Genomic DNA, 15,881 nt, shown 5'->3' with positions numbered 1-15,881 from the left:
TTACTTTCAGTGACCATATTTTGAACACAAAGTATGACTTTCAGAACCTCTACATAAAATATTAAGGCTAAGGAAACGTCACGAGAGCATTCCATTTCTGCTGGTTTCTGCTTCGTAACCTAGCATCAGGTCCATCTTAAAGTTCATTATTATATTCTTCAATAGCCATCAGGGACATGAAATTCATGATTTAAATGTCTGGCAATGTTATGCAGAACTGCAGAAACTAAAATAATTTTTGTAACTTTGTCCAGTGACAAATGGACTCTGCTGCCAAGGATGGGAAAACTCTAATTGAATACAACAGGTTTACATATAACAGTAGGCGTAATAATTGCAATAAATCTAGAGTGCACAATAGTAATAATATAATTTAATTAGTAGTAGGCTACTAGTACATAATGAGTAAAAGTAAATAGTAATAAACATTAGGTAAGTAGTGTTGAACAATAATAAACATTGATAGCAGTAGTATAGCAATAATAATAATAATAATAATAATAATAATAATAATAATAATAAACAGCAACAACAACAATAGTGGGGTAATTCAATATATCCTGTTATATACATGATTATTAAAGAAATTTGAAAAAAATTGAAAATGCTACTATTGTTAATGAGAATTAATTGTTAAATAATTCACTTGTTTATTCTCAAATTCATTTGATGTTTGACAGTCTCTAGCATTACCCAGTAGGGAATTCCAAAGTCGAAAAACAATATTACATTGAGGGTAATTTCACACACACCAGTATGAACTGGTCAGTAGTAGTAACAAATATGAAAGCATTGTAGTTTCCACACACGCTAGTCACCGGTGAGTTGCCATGAATCCACTGGACACATCACTAGAAATCCGGTCGCCAACCATCGATCACTATTTCAGTGATGTATGTGACTAAATGCATGCTTACACATACACCAGCATACCAGGCATTAATAGTTAACTGCTCTTGCAACGTACAGTCTTCTGTGACAATGAGTGAATATCAAATTGATATGAAGGTGTTGATAACGTTGGTTTAGGCTAGACAAGCTTTGTGGGATAAATCAAGTGACATCTACAAAGACCAGGATGGCACATGGAAGGCCTGGGAAGAAGCCTGTGAAGGATTGAAGTCGGACTTCGGAACATTTGCACAGGTTGAATACAATTCCTCATCTTAGTGTTCTGATGCTGAAGATCATAATTATTTCAATTGGTTATGTATCTCATCAAAAGTGGTAATGGACGTGCGGAAATAGTTAAAAAAAAAACTTTTTTTCATATTTCCTCAGATCTTCAATAATGTGTTGAACAAACCAGCTTATACCTTTTTTTCATTTATTGGAAGAACCCAATAAATCCTATTCTATATGTATTTTTGATAACATGTGTACAAAAACCACATGGCAATAATGCGCCTACGATCCATAGCAACGACAGACGAAGACTGACTGCTTGCTGGCCAGCTCCTGCCGGAAAGTGTGAAAGAAAAAACAAACCAGCTGGCATTTACCACCAGTAGAAACCAATGTTTGTGAAATTAGCTTGAAAGAAGATGAGTATTTTAAATGGATAGCATAGAATAAGTATCATATGTATTTTAAAGATAGTGTAGTTTAAATAGATAGTACAGAATAGTTAATATAATATAGATAGTAGCATAGATCAGATTAGGTAGGTATGGTTAATTTTGTTTCCATTATGTTGACAATATTGCTCTAACTTCATGTTACAAACCAAAATAAAGTGTGTCAGATGCAGCTGTGAATGCCTAACTAGTACTAATATGTAGGGTTCCCATACTTCCTATAAAATATGGGGACATCCTTTTCTTTTTTCGCTAATGTGTCCTGTTGTCCCGAAAGAAATCCTCAGGACATGTTTTTGTCTCATATTTAAATATTAGTGACCGAAAAACAAAACTAGGAATATCAGCTTCTATTTTGTTATGAATACGAGTCTCCATCACTATTGGTAATATTCGAATTGGCAGCATGACAACATTGGATATGACACTGAATGTATACATTGTTCTTAAAACAATTCATACTATGAAGCAAACTGCTGCCAGATCAAATATTGTTGAATCTCACTTGTTTAATGAGATCATGATTTTGAAATATATTCCGAATTTTAAAGAAGATAGCGAATTAAAGGAGAATTTTAAATCAAAACATGTATGTAGACGAAGTCTCGATGGATCTGTCCAAAAGTGTTGATAAATAGCTCCCGAATTTAAAAAAGTGATTAAGTTCATCATTTGTGTCCCTGGTACAAATGCAGACGTTGAAATATTATTCTCCTATATGAACTCACTGTGTACTGATGAAAAAAAACATGTTGCATACTGAAGACAGTAAAATCATTGCTTATTGTGCAATAATTTTTCAGTGAGGATTGTGTTGTATGTCATGACTTAATTAATGTTTCAGAATAAACAAATTTTACAAGAAATTCATTCTTCAGAAAAATATTGTGTACATGTGATTTGTATCAGTATATTGTCAGGTGAAACTATCCTTTAAGAAGTATATTTTCAATTGATGTTGTTCAGTTTATTCTTTAAGTACTATTTTCTGTAATAATATTTGATTTGCTTTAATTGTATTGTTTTAATTTGTTCAAAGACAACATAGATAACCTCGATGGAAAATATACATCAAAGCTCAATTTTTTTTAATCAGTGCTGAATGTCTTGTATTCTTTTCTGATGTTTCTGAGGATCCTATGTAAGAAGTATATTTTCAATTCATTTTGTTCAATTTATTCTGTAAGTACTTTTTTCAGTAATAATATATAATTAGCTTTAAGTGTATTATCGATTTAACAATTTGTCCTACAGAATAATATCTGTGATATTGACAATTAATATTTAAGGAGAAAAACTCGCTCCGGCGCCGGGGATCCAACCCGGGTCCTTGGTTCTACGTACCAAGCGCTCTAACCACTGAGCTACGCCGAATTCTATCCACAGCACCGGACCGAACCCCTCTTCTTCGTTGTTTCCCTTTTGGCCTGACTCCAAATTAGGCATGCATGTTGATGTTATGTCCAATGTCAACTGCCATTATATTAGGAGCGCACTCAGCGCTCATAGCTGCAGTGCATATATTTGTACAGATTACTGTGCACGTAACTGCGGAATCCCAGCCGAACAAGTCGCTCAGCTGAGTGCGCTCCTAATATAATGGCAGTTGACATTGGACATATACGTCAACATGTATGCCTAATTTGGAGTCAGGCCAAAAAGGAAACAACGAAGGAGAGGGGTTCAGTCCGGTGCTGTGGATAGAATTCGGCGTAGCTCAGTGGTTAGAGCGCTTGGTACGTAGAACCAAGGACCCGGGTTCGATCCCAGGCGCCGGAGCGAATTTTTCTCCTTGAATATTAATTTTTAATTGTATTGTTTTAATCTATTCAAATATATGGAAAATATGGATAAGTGCAATGAAAAATCTACACCAAAGCTTAATTTCTAAAGTCAGTGCTGAGTGTCCCATAATTTTTTTTTATGTTTCTGGAAACCCTGACAATATGAGACAGTGCACTGCAGGGTAGGGATAGATGAATTCACAGCTACCATATGGAAATAATTCCCCACTACTAACCACAATATTTGATTCCATATGGCAGGATAAGTAGTTTACAGGTACTGGGTTGCATTCAAGAAAAGGTTTATCACACTGAAACAATCAATAATAAATACTGAAGTGAGTATTTTCACTTATGAACTCATTATACAGGGTGATTCACGAAGAAAGGTAAAAAATTTAGAATACGGTATCTTAGGCCATTTTGAGTGGAAAAGTTCATATGAACATAGGTCCATTTTCGAACGATTGCGGAGCTAGATGCATTTCTTTGGTAAAACGTCTCGCCCCAATGTGAATCAGACGTTACCATATGCTGCTGACATGAGAACGTGAGATAAGGTCACCGACCGCAATGACGTAACATTGGAATCTGCATTGTGAGCAATGTAGATAAGAGAAAGAAACCGGGGCATTACAGTAATTACAGCCAATAACTCCAACATTCCAATCTTCAACAGAGGAAATTCTCTTCAAAATATGTGACTGGTTCTCAGTCAATACATTAGTATTAAATTGTAACAAAACTAACATAATTCAATTTAAATCCTGTCCAAATTCAACGTCGCAAATTTCTAGCGCAATAATTAACAATAGATCCCTATTAGAAACAACAACAACCAAATTTCTTGGCTTAAAAATCGATAATGTGTTAAATTGGAAAAATCATATTAAAGAAATTACCCCCAAACTAAATTCAGCTTGTTTTGCTATTAGATCTATGCAAAAGATAGTAAATATCAATACCTTAAAAACAATATACTTTGCATACTTCCACTCGGTAATGAGTTTTGGAATAATATTCTGGGGAAATTCCACAGATAGTAACAATATATTTCTATTACAAAAAAGAGTAATTAGAATAATAGTAGGTGCCAAATCTAGGGAATCGTGTAGGATTATTTTCAAAAAAATTACAAATAATGCCCATGGCTTGTCAGTATATCTTTTCATTAATATTCTTCCTCGTATGTAATCGTGAAAACTTTGTAACTAATTCAACAGTTCATAGCATAAATACACGTCAAAAAAATGACTTTCATACTCCATCGGCAAGTCTATCGTGCTATCAAAAAGGAGTGCGTTATATGGCAGTAAAAATTTTTAATAGCCTCCCTATCGATATAAAAAATGAAACTCAAAACATAAAATTATTTAGGGCCAAATTAAAGAAGTACCTAATTTCTCACGCCTTCTATTCTGTAGGTGAATTCATGACATTCAATAACACTTCATGAAATTGATACTAAAACTATGTGTTGTACTAGTAGACTATATTGTAAATCTCGTCTGTATATATTTCATCTAGACTGTGACTATAAATTAAGATTTTATAATAGTATTAAGTTTTTTGACTTGTTCCATATTCTAGCTGTAAGCATGTATGAATACCATGGAATGTTAATAAATACAATACAATACAATACAATACAAATGTCCAATCGCCTGCCCTTGTCTGATGTAATGACACAGAACCCGCAGATAACACAAATAGCCTACACTATCACAGCAGTTCAGTCAGCTGCCTACAGTACAGTATACAGGTACAGTTATCGGAAGTGTTAAGTTGTGTTTTTCCAGATGCCTTATAAATTTTCGACTACAGAATACGCCAATATTGTATATGTTTATGGTTTGTGCGATGGAAGTTCCTTGCATGCCATCACTGAATATGAACGACGCTTTCCGAACAGAAGGGTACCATATCGAAAATTACTTACTGTCTATGGGGTTGGATGAAAGACTTGGTACAGCAAAGGAAGGGGGAAACGAGAGAGGCGCTAATCGACCGCATTTTAGATGTGGCATAAAGAACAGCCATGAGAACTCTCCCGAGCGATGAGCGCGATTCATGCCCGAGCGCAATAGTGCATTGAAGCAGAAGGAGGTACCTTTGAAAATGTGCTAAAACATCGACCCCGACGTCTAGAATATTAGATATGTATGCATACTTGAATATAAACTTTAAATTTGTCCGTTATCTGTCTCTAAATGCGAGTTAGTACAATGGAATCGCAGAAGTTTTTGTGAAATCAAAGAGCCATATCTCCGTAACCGTTCGAAAATGGACCCATATTCATAAGAACTTTCTGACTCAGAATGACTTCAGAATTTACATCCTAAATTTTTTACCTTTCCTCGTGAATCACCCTGTATACGAACAAAAATTAAAGACGAAATTTACACTCTTTGATCATACATGATACTAAAGACTAAATTTTTCGAAATTATCATATGTGCAGAATTAGCCTATCAACAAATACTGAAAGACTTTTGTACTTGAACAAATTCATGTCTCAAACAAGTATCCATATTTGAAGGACCTAACGGTTGGAAAGTAGACTGTCATCATTATGTGAATAATCATCCAGCCATACTCCCATCCAAACGACCTGCCTACCCACCCATCTATCCACTCACCTATCTATTTATCTATCTGTCTGTCTATTTATATTTCTTCAAAAAGGTATTAATTATATCTTTAAGAATCTTATGTCAAATATTTCATCTGCTGCTCTAACACTTGATAATGTTAACTAATTTTTTTCCTCTGTTTTAGTGTTCACAGAAAGTCGGAGTCAATTGGATTGCAGTTCAAGGTTGCATGAAGTCTAAAGCTGGTATCAATTTGCAGCTAATGGCGCAAGAACAAACTCTTAGTGTCTTCAATCGTGGACTTGGCTTTGTTCCTACTGTAACATTCAACAACGTAAGGAAAATTTCTATAACTTTTAATCATAAAATAAATGCCTCTTTTCATTACAAATCCGATATTTTTCAAGCACAAAATAAATAATAATTTGCTAAACGGATTACAAAGCATAAACTTCGTAATTGAACATACTACTCAATTATCATTTTATGGGTATAATAATTATTTTTATACGTCATGATTACATACTATTAAAACTTTTATCCCTGAAGTTCTTTTCTGTAGCAAATCTTAAATTATTTTGAAATGTTACATAATGACAGCAAACTTTTAATAGCATATGAATATAATTTGGATGAATTCATATGCCAGTGCTGTGATGACGACCCATAAACATGTGCGCACGCACTTGTATGTGTGTTCCACACCTGTGGAGGAATGGTTAGCATGTCTGACTGCAAAACCAGGTGGCCCGGGTTCGAATCCCGGTTGGGGCAAATTACCTGGTTGAGGTTTTTACCAGGATTTTCCCTCAACCCAATACGAGCAAATGCTGGGTAATTTTCGGTGCTAGATCCCAGACTCATTTCACCGGCATTATCACCTTCATTTCATTCAAATGCTAAATAATCTGAGATGTTGATACAGCGTCGTAAAATAATAATAATAAAAAAACTTGTATGTGTGTACTATGCGACCAAGGCGGGACCCGTCGTGGCAGAATGAGGAACTCTGTGCTCGCTGCGTATGTTTACTGCTGGAGTGTCGTCACATCCAATGCCTAGTGTTTCAATCTGATCGCAATGCCACATGTAGGAAGACGTGTGTTTCGTAGCCAAGCGAGCATTATTTATAATGTCATAAAGTTTTGTAATGAAAAAAAAGACAACTGGTTTATTCCTACCTCTATCGAAAACAATAGAGCGTGCTGCAGCTATTGTCAAGTTAAATAAGGAAACAATTAGTAGGATTAGAAAGGAAGGTAAAGAATATGAGGACAAGGGTGTAGAAATATCGACACCAAACAAAGTTAGACGACCTCCTGCAAATAAGGTTGAATTAGACGATATGGACAAATTTATCATAAGATGAGAAGTTCATAAATATTATGGTGTCTACAAAGAGCTTCCAACATTAGTAAAAATTGCATAAATTTTGTAAGAGAGAGATAGGTTTTAAAGGATGCAAGGGAATTTTACGAAAACTCGTACTGTCCATGGGGTTTGCATTCAAAAAATGTAGAGATAAAAGAAAATATCTAATAGAACCCTCTGATATAGTAGCCTGTTATTTACCATACCCAATACACTGTCCACAAATGTTGGCAAGATGTAAACGTGTCAGGATGTTTATACAAATAGCAGTGCAAGTCAACGACTTATAGTAACCCTTGCTGGTGGTAGTGATGGTTTTATACCGGGTGCTTTCCTCATATATGATGTCCGGAGTCCGGCCACTTTAAAATGCTAAGGTAAAAAATGTATATCAAATGCAATATTGTATAAAATACAGTACCTACACTAGTTTACGTTACTTTCGATTCATGTTCCCTCCGATGTTGTGGTGAATAGATTCCTATGTGTGTAAGCATATGATAAAATAAAACTAAACAATAAAGTTAACTACGAGTATATATACGAACATATAACATATAAAGCATGTTAATAATAATGAAACAAGAGCGCAGTTCAGCATGTGCTTCATTTTGCATCTGATGCGGACTTTACAACACGGCCTGTGTGTGAAGCGAATCGCAGCGCCACCAAACAAAACGGTTCCTGCCTTGGTCGCGTAGTACAGTTACGGAAGAAAAAACTGGCCGATGAACAGCAAAACTCGTAATGTTACTTATGCCGGTTTTGTTCTGATCATCACAGTACAGAGTACTGTTTACTCGAAGTTGCTGGACTAGGAGAGAAAGGCTTTCGTACTGTTTCTGTTCACATTCTATAAGGTTGAAACTCTCGTGTTTTTGTCGATGTACAGAAATTTGTTATTTAATTGTTTTTACCAGTACGAGGAATGTTATTTATTTCATTATCAACTCCTCTGTTCGTCTCTCTTTACTCTATAGACATACGATACTTCGTTTATTTATGGTTTATGTTTACTTTAATTTCTTCCTGGCAAAACATACGACGAAGAGTAAACAAAATTGAGATATATACAATACATACGAACTTAATGGTAAGATGATATAGACGTGAACAGTTAGTTAAAGTAGAATAAATATAAATTGATTACGGTAATCCAATACAAATAATATAAGTGAACATTCAGTTAAATTGAAATAAATAAATACCTATAAATTACTTTCGGTAAACAATTAGTAATGAGGGAAGAGAAACACATATAGATTTGTTAGTTAGAAATAATTTTTGTGCAATTTAGGAAAACGTGTGGTTATATAAGTGATTCTAGTGTTTACTAGAACCTATTTATTTATTCTATTATTAAAGCTACAGGATGCTATTCATAGACATTTCGCTAGCCCGGGGTACGAGCGTGCTAAACAGGATTCATATCATATCATATCATATCATATCATATCATATCATATCATATCATATCATATGATATCATGTCATATCATATCATATCATGTCATATCATATCATGTCATATATCATATCATAGCATATCACATATCATATCATATCATATCATATCATATCATATCATATCATATCATATCATATCATATCATATCATATGATATCATGTCATATCATATCATATCATATCATATCATATCATGTCATATCATATCATGTCATATATCATATCATAGCATATCACATATCATATCATATCATATCATATCATATCATATCATATCATATCATATCATATCATATCGCTGACACTGGTTTATGAATACGAAAAACGTTAGTTCGCTGATCGTCCACCGAAAGCCCGCGCTAAGAATGTCTATGAATACGGCCCACGGTGTTTATTTTTGTTCTAAAAAAAGAAAAGAAAAATACATTCCTGAAGTAAAATAATTAATACTGAATGTTCTTTATATCACAAATTAAAATGTTCTTCTACCTATGTAGTTCTAGTTATATACAACAGTTATCTTCTGGACTTAATAGCCTGTCCATAAACCGTTGACATTGATCACTGCATCCATTCTTCTACTTACAGAATTAACAAGGCTTTGGATATGGACCTACTGTATCTATCTGACAATGCAACATCATCCCAAACATCTGTAATGAGATTCCACAATACATCTGCAATCCTAGGACACTGACTCTGTAGTTACACATTAACATTGCGTTGCACTTCCGTACACACATTTTCTATGGAATTTAAGTCAGGACTTCTTGGCACCCATGGAACCTCTCGACATCGTCCCTGTGAATGTTGAACCACCGCTGCACGGCGACGCATGTATGTACCGAAGACAAGTCATGTTGGAAGTTTATTTTGTTTTCGGCCTTAAACACACGAACACTAGGTATCATCACATTTTCCAGTTTATTGGTGTACTGATGCTCATTCATATGCCCATGAATCCTCCATAGTGCACCGCCACCATAACCAGAAATCCGTACCACACCGACATGGACAAACGACCACTGCGTTGTCTCTGGACCACATATTCAGGGTCAAATCTCTTGGATTGTTTCGGTCGATATACGTGCACTGGCCTGCTATAGTTCATAAACACATCATCCAAAAAGATGACCTCTTTCCATGGATAGTTGTATGAATTCGACAAAATGTGACACGATCAATTCGATGGTCTTCAGTCAGAACTTCCTTCACCGCTGTTCTTCTCAGCACAACGTTGGCACTATTGAGCCTTTTACTAGCGTTCTGTTGGAAGCAGGAAATTCCCTTCAGGCCACAAATATTTTAGAAGTATAAAATGAAAGCGCCTCGAACGTTCTATTAACATAAGATCTTGTTGTGGTGTTGATGCCTTGGGTCTTCAACTACCAGGTTTACGAGTTATGTAACCTCGCTCTTGATACTGCGCCCACCACCTGGACACTGTTCTAGTCGCAACTCTATAGCGTTCTCCAGCTCGACCCGTGCTAAATCGGCCTTCCTCGAGCAGTGCAATTACTTTGGCTTTGACGTCCATATCTATGGAACTGAAATACTAATGATGATTTTCGTAGTGGTTGTGGCTATTTATAGACAAATTCTATTAGTAGGGCTGGAAAGGGTCACATGCCTAGGACTCTAGAAAGAACACGAAATATACAGTAGTCATAAACCATAAACATAGTATGTCTGTAGAGTGAAGAGAGACGAACAGAGGGGATGAAAATAACATTAACAACATTCCTCATACCCGCAATGGCAAAACCAATGGCAAAACAACTTTCTGTATGTCGACTAAAACACAACAAACGTTGCAAATATACACATAGGCTCAGTGCCGGATTCAGGCCTAGGTAACTTAGACAGTTGCCTAGGGCGGCAATTTCCAGGGGGCGGCATTTTCATCTCTTTCTTTCTCTCCCTTTTTCATTTTTATTTTACAATGAAATTTATTTTTAAAACATGTTGGTAAATCTTTTCTGAAGTTTCTTCTTGAACACCTTGTGGAAGTCAGATATTGTTTTGTTATCACATTGTCGCGGTCGTGGCAAGAGTGAAAGGAAAGTGTGCAGCTGCATAGTTATATTGTAATGCCGGTATCACATTATTATGCTATGAAACTGCTTAAATTTAACTGCTTGTATGAACAAGAATGCAGTGTTGAAAATCAAATTGCATATTGTTGTTTATTAGCTATTTATCGCTATGAATAGTAACCACAACTCTCAGTTACATTCACAATATAATAGCCTATATCAGCGTTTCTCAAACTATGGTCCTTGGACCACCTGTGTCCCCGAGGTCTGCCCTTGTGGTTCTTCAAAAAGGACAGAAGAAAAAATCAAATTCAAACGAATTGCGTATCACACTATCTGAAAATCTCAGAGTTTGGAAATGACACATGACAGTCACCTTTCACTTTTACTCCCAGTACTGACATTTTATGAAATTTATTACCCTACCTGTCTACCGACTTCCCACTCTACTCTCAGCAAAAAAAGAGGGATTTAAAGCACTATGAACATGGTGTTTCTCGCCATCTTTTCCCTGCACATCAGCTGACGACATGTGGCTAAGTACATTGGAATATCTTCCAGATATATTCTCAAAACTAAACGAACTAAATCTCTCTCTACAAGGTAATTCTTTGACTGTGTGAGAAAAAAGTGTCCGGGAGGAAACTTGGTTTGTGGGTCAGATCCGTAAAACAGAGGTTTTTTCACTATTTCCAACCCTAGAGTCTTCTTTGATTGAAAATGATTTCGTTATTGGAAAGAAAAGTATGCAATGACATACGTTCGCATCTCGAAACTCTGAGGTCACAATTTGAAACTTATTTTCCATGTAAATATGACGAATTTTCATGGGTTCGCGATCCCTTGATATTGAAAATAACAAACTTTCGTTGAGTGAAAGAGAACAGTTAATTGAACTCTCGACTTAAAATGAAATTCCAAGCAGAAAGTATGGTTAATTTCTGGACCTCAACACAAGTGAAAAGAGAATATATTGAACTGTACAGTGGTGCTTTACAGATTATAATTCAGTTTGCTTTTACGTATCTGTGTGATAAAAGGGTTTTCATCACTAACTCTAATAAAACCAAAGTACCGAAATCGACTCTATGTATGTAACGATCTCTGACTTAAGCTTACCAGCATATATCAAAATATAGAACAACTGCGCAAGAATCGGCAGGCTTATCCATCTCATTAATGAGAATACCAACATTTATTTATTTATTTATTTACTTATTTACTTACTTACTTATTTATTTATTTATTTATTTATTTATTTATTAATTTATTAATTTATTTATTTATTTATTTATTTATTTATTAATTTATTAATTTATTTATTTATTTATTTATTAATTTATTAATTTATTTATTTATTTATTTATTTATTTATTAATTTATTAATTTATTAATTTATTTATTTATTTATTTATTTATTTATTTATTAATTTATTTATTTATTTATTTATTTATTAATTTATTAATTTATTAATTTATTAATTAATTAATTAATTTATTTATTTATTTATTTATTTATTTATTTATTTATTTATTTATTTATTTATTTATTTATTTATTTATTTATTTATTTATTTATTTACTTATTTACTTACTTACTTACTTACTTACTTACTTACTTACTTACTTACTTACTTACTTACTTACTTACTTACTTACTTACTTATTAATTTCTTTATTTATTTATTTATTAATTTATTAATTTATTAATTTATTAATTTATTAATTTATTAATTTATTAATTTATTTATTTATTTATTAATTTATTAATTTATTAATTTATTAATTTATTAATTTATTAATTTATTAATTTATTAATTTATTAATTTATTAATTTATTTATTAATTTATTAATTTATTAATTTATTTATTTATTTATTTATTTATTTATTTATTTATTTATTTATTTATTTATTTATGTATGTATGTATGTATGTATGTATGTATGTATGTATGTATGTATGTATGTATGTATGTATGTATGTATGTATGTATGTATGTATGTATGTATGTATGTATGTATGTATGTATGTATGTATGTATGTATGTATGTATGTATGTATGTATGTATGTATGTATGTATGTATGTATGTATGTATGTATGTATGTATGTATGTATGTATGTATGTATGTATGTATGTATGTATGTATGTATGTATGTATGTATGTATGTATGTATGTATGTATGTATGTATGTATGTATGTATGTATGTATGTATGTATGTATGTATGTATGTATGTATGTATGTATGTATGTATGTATGTATGTATGTATGTATGTATGTATGTATGTATGTATGTATGTATGTATGTATGTATGTATGTATGTATGTATGTATGTATGTATGTATGTATGTATGTATGTATGTATGTATGTATGTATGTATGTATGTATGTATGTATGTATGTATGTATGTATGTATGTATGTATGTATGTATGTATGTATGTATGTATGTATGTATGTATGTATGTATGTATGTATGTATGTATGTATGTATGTATGTATGTATGTATGTATGTATGTATGTATGTATGTATGTATGTATGTATGTATGTATGTATGTATGTATGTATGTATGTATGTATGTATGTATGTATGTATGTATGTATGTATGTATGTATGTATGTATGTATGTATGTATGTATGTATGTATGTATGTATGTATGTATGTATGTATGTATGTATGTATGTATGTATGTATGTATGTATGTATGTATGTATGTATGTATGTATGTATGTATGTATGTATGTATGTATGTATGTATGTATGTATGTATGTATGTATGTATGTATGTATGTATGTATGTATGTATGTATGTATGTATGTATGTATGTATGTATGTATGTATGTATGTATGTATGTATGTATGTATGTATGTATGTATGTATGTATGTATGTATGTATGTATGTATGTATGTATGTATGTATGTATGTATGTATGTATGTATGTATGTATGTATGTATGTATGTATGTATGTATGTATGTATGTATGTATGTATGTATGTATGTATGTATGTATGTATGTATGTATGTATGTATGTATGTATGTATGTATGTATGTATGTATGTATGTATGTATGTATGTATGTATGTATGTATGTATGTATGTATGTATGTATGTATGTATGTATGTATGTATGTATGTATGTATGTATGTATGTATGTATGTATGTATGTATGTATGTATGTATGTATGTATGTATGTATGTATGTATGTATGTATGTATGTATGTATGTATGTATGTATGTATGTATGTATGTATGTATGTATGTATGTATGTATGTATGTATGTATGTATGTATGTATGTATGTATGTATGTATGTATGTATGTATGTATGTATGTATGTATGTATGTATGTATGTATGTATGTATGTATGTATGTATGTATGTATGTATGTATGTATGTATGTATGTATGTATGTATGTATGTATGTATGTATGTATGTATGTATGTATGTATGTATGTATGTATGTATGTATGTATGTATGTATGTATGTATGTATGTATGTATGTATGTATGTATGTATGTATGTATGTATGTATGTATGTATGTATGTATGTATGTATGTATGTATGTATGTATGTATGTATGTATGTATGTATGTATGTATGTATGTATGTATGTATGTATGTATGTATGTATGTATGTATGTATGTATGTATGTATGTATGTATGTATGTATGTATGTATGTATGTATGTATGTATGTATGTATGTATGTATGTATGTATGTATGTATGTATGTATGTATGTATGTATGTATGTATGTATGTATGTATGTATGTATGTATGTATGTATGTATGTATGTATGTATGTATGTATGTATGTATGTATGTATGTATGTATGTATGTATGTATGTATGTATGTATGTATGTATGTATGTATGTATGTATGTATGTATGTATGTATGTATGTATGTATTTATTTATTTATTTATTTATTTATTTATTTATTTATTTATTTATTTATTTATTTATTTATTTATTTATTTATTTATTTATTTATTTATTTATTTATTTATTTATTTATTTATTTATTTATTTATTTATTTATTTATTTATTTATTTATTTATTTATTTATTTATTTATTTATTTATTTATTTATTTATTTATTTATTTATTTATTTATTTATTTATTTATTTATTTATTTATTTATTTATTTATTTATTTATTTATTTATTTATTTATTTATTTATTTATTTATTTATTTATTTATTTATTTATTTATTTATTTATTTATTTATTTATTTATTTATTTATTTATTTATTTATTTATTTATTTATTTATTTATTTATTTATTTATTTATTTATTTATTTATTTATTTATTTATTTATTTATTTATTTATTTATTTATTTATTTATTTATTTATTTATTTATTTATTTATTTATTTATTTATTTATTTATTTATTTATTTATTTATTTATTTATTTATTTATTTATTTATTTATTTATTTATTTATTTATTTATTTATTTATTTATTTATTTATTTATTTATTTATTTATTTATTTATTTATTTATTTATTTATTTATTTATTTATTTATTTATTTATTTATTTATTTATTTATTTATTTATTTATTTATTTATTTATTTATTTATTTATTTATTTATTTATTTATTTATTTATTTATTTATTTATTTATTTATTTATTTATTTATTTATTTATTTATTTATTTATTTATTTATTTATTTATTTATTTATTTATTTATTTATTTATTTATTTATTTATTTATTTATTTATTTATTTATTTATTTATTTATTTATTTATTTATTTATTTATTTATTTATTTATTTATTTATTTATTTATTTATTTATTTATTTATTTATTTATTTATTTATTTATTTATTTATTTATTTATTTATTTATTTATTTATTTATTTATTTATTTATTTATTTATTTATTTATTTATTTATTTATTTATTTATTTATTTATTTATTTATTTATTTATTTATTTATTTATTTATTTATTTATTTATTTATTTATTTATTTATTTATTTATTTATTTATTTATTTATTTATTTATTTAT

The 15,881-nt window shown here is 30.1% G+C and overlaps 1 protein-coding gene across 1 annotated transcript in view; it reads left to right on the top strand.

Moving 5' to 3' along the window:
- LOC138707851 (GILT-like protein 1) overlaps positions 1-15,881 on the top strand; it is a 67,657-nt gene that overhangs the window by 42,992 nt on the left and 8,784 nt on the right. Inside the window, exon 4 of the mRNA XM_069837832.1 lies at positions 6,140-6,289. Coding sequence (XP_069693933.1) covers positions 6,140-6,289 — 150 coding nt within the window. The remainder of the gene's footprint in view (positions 1-6,139; positions 6,290-15,881) is intronic.

The sequence above is a fragment of the Periplaneta americana genome, chromosome 10 (assembly GCF_040183065.1).
Source record: "Periplaneta americana isolate PAMFEO1 chromosome 10, P.americana_PAMFEO1_priV1, whole genome shotgun sequence".
In the NCBI taxonomy this organism is placed as follows: domain Eukaryota; kingdom Metazoa; phylum Arthropoda; class Insecta; order Blattodea; family Blattidae; genus Periplaneta; species Periplaneta americana.
This window is presented reverse-complemented; position numbering and strand designations above follow the sequence as displayed.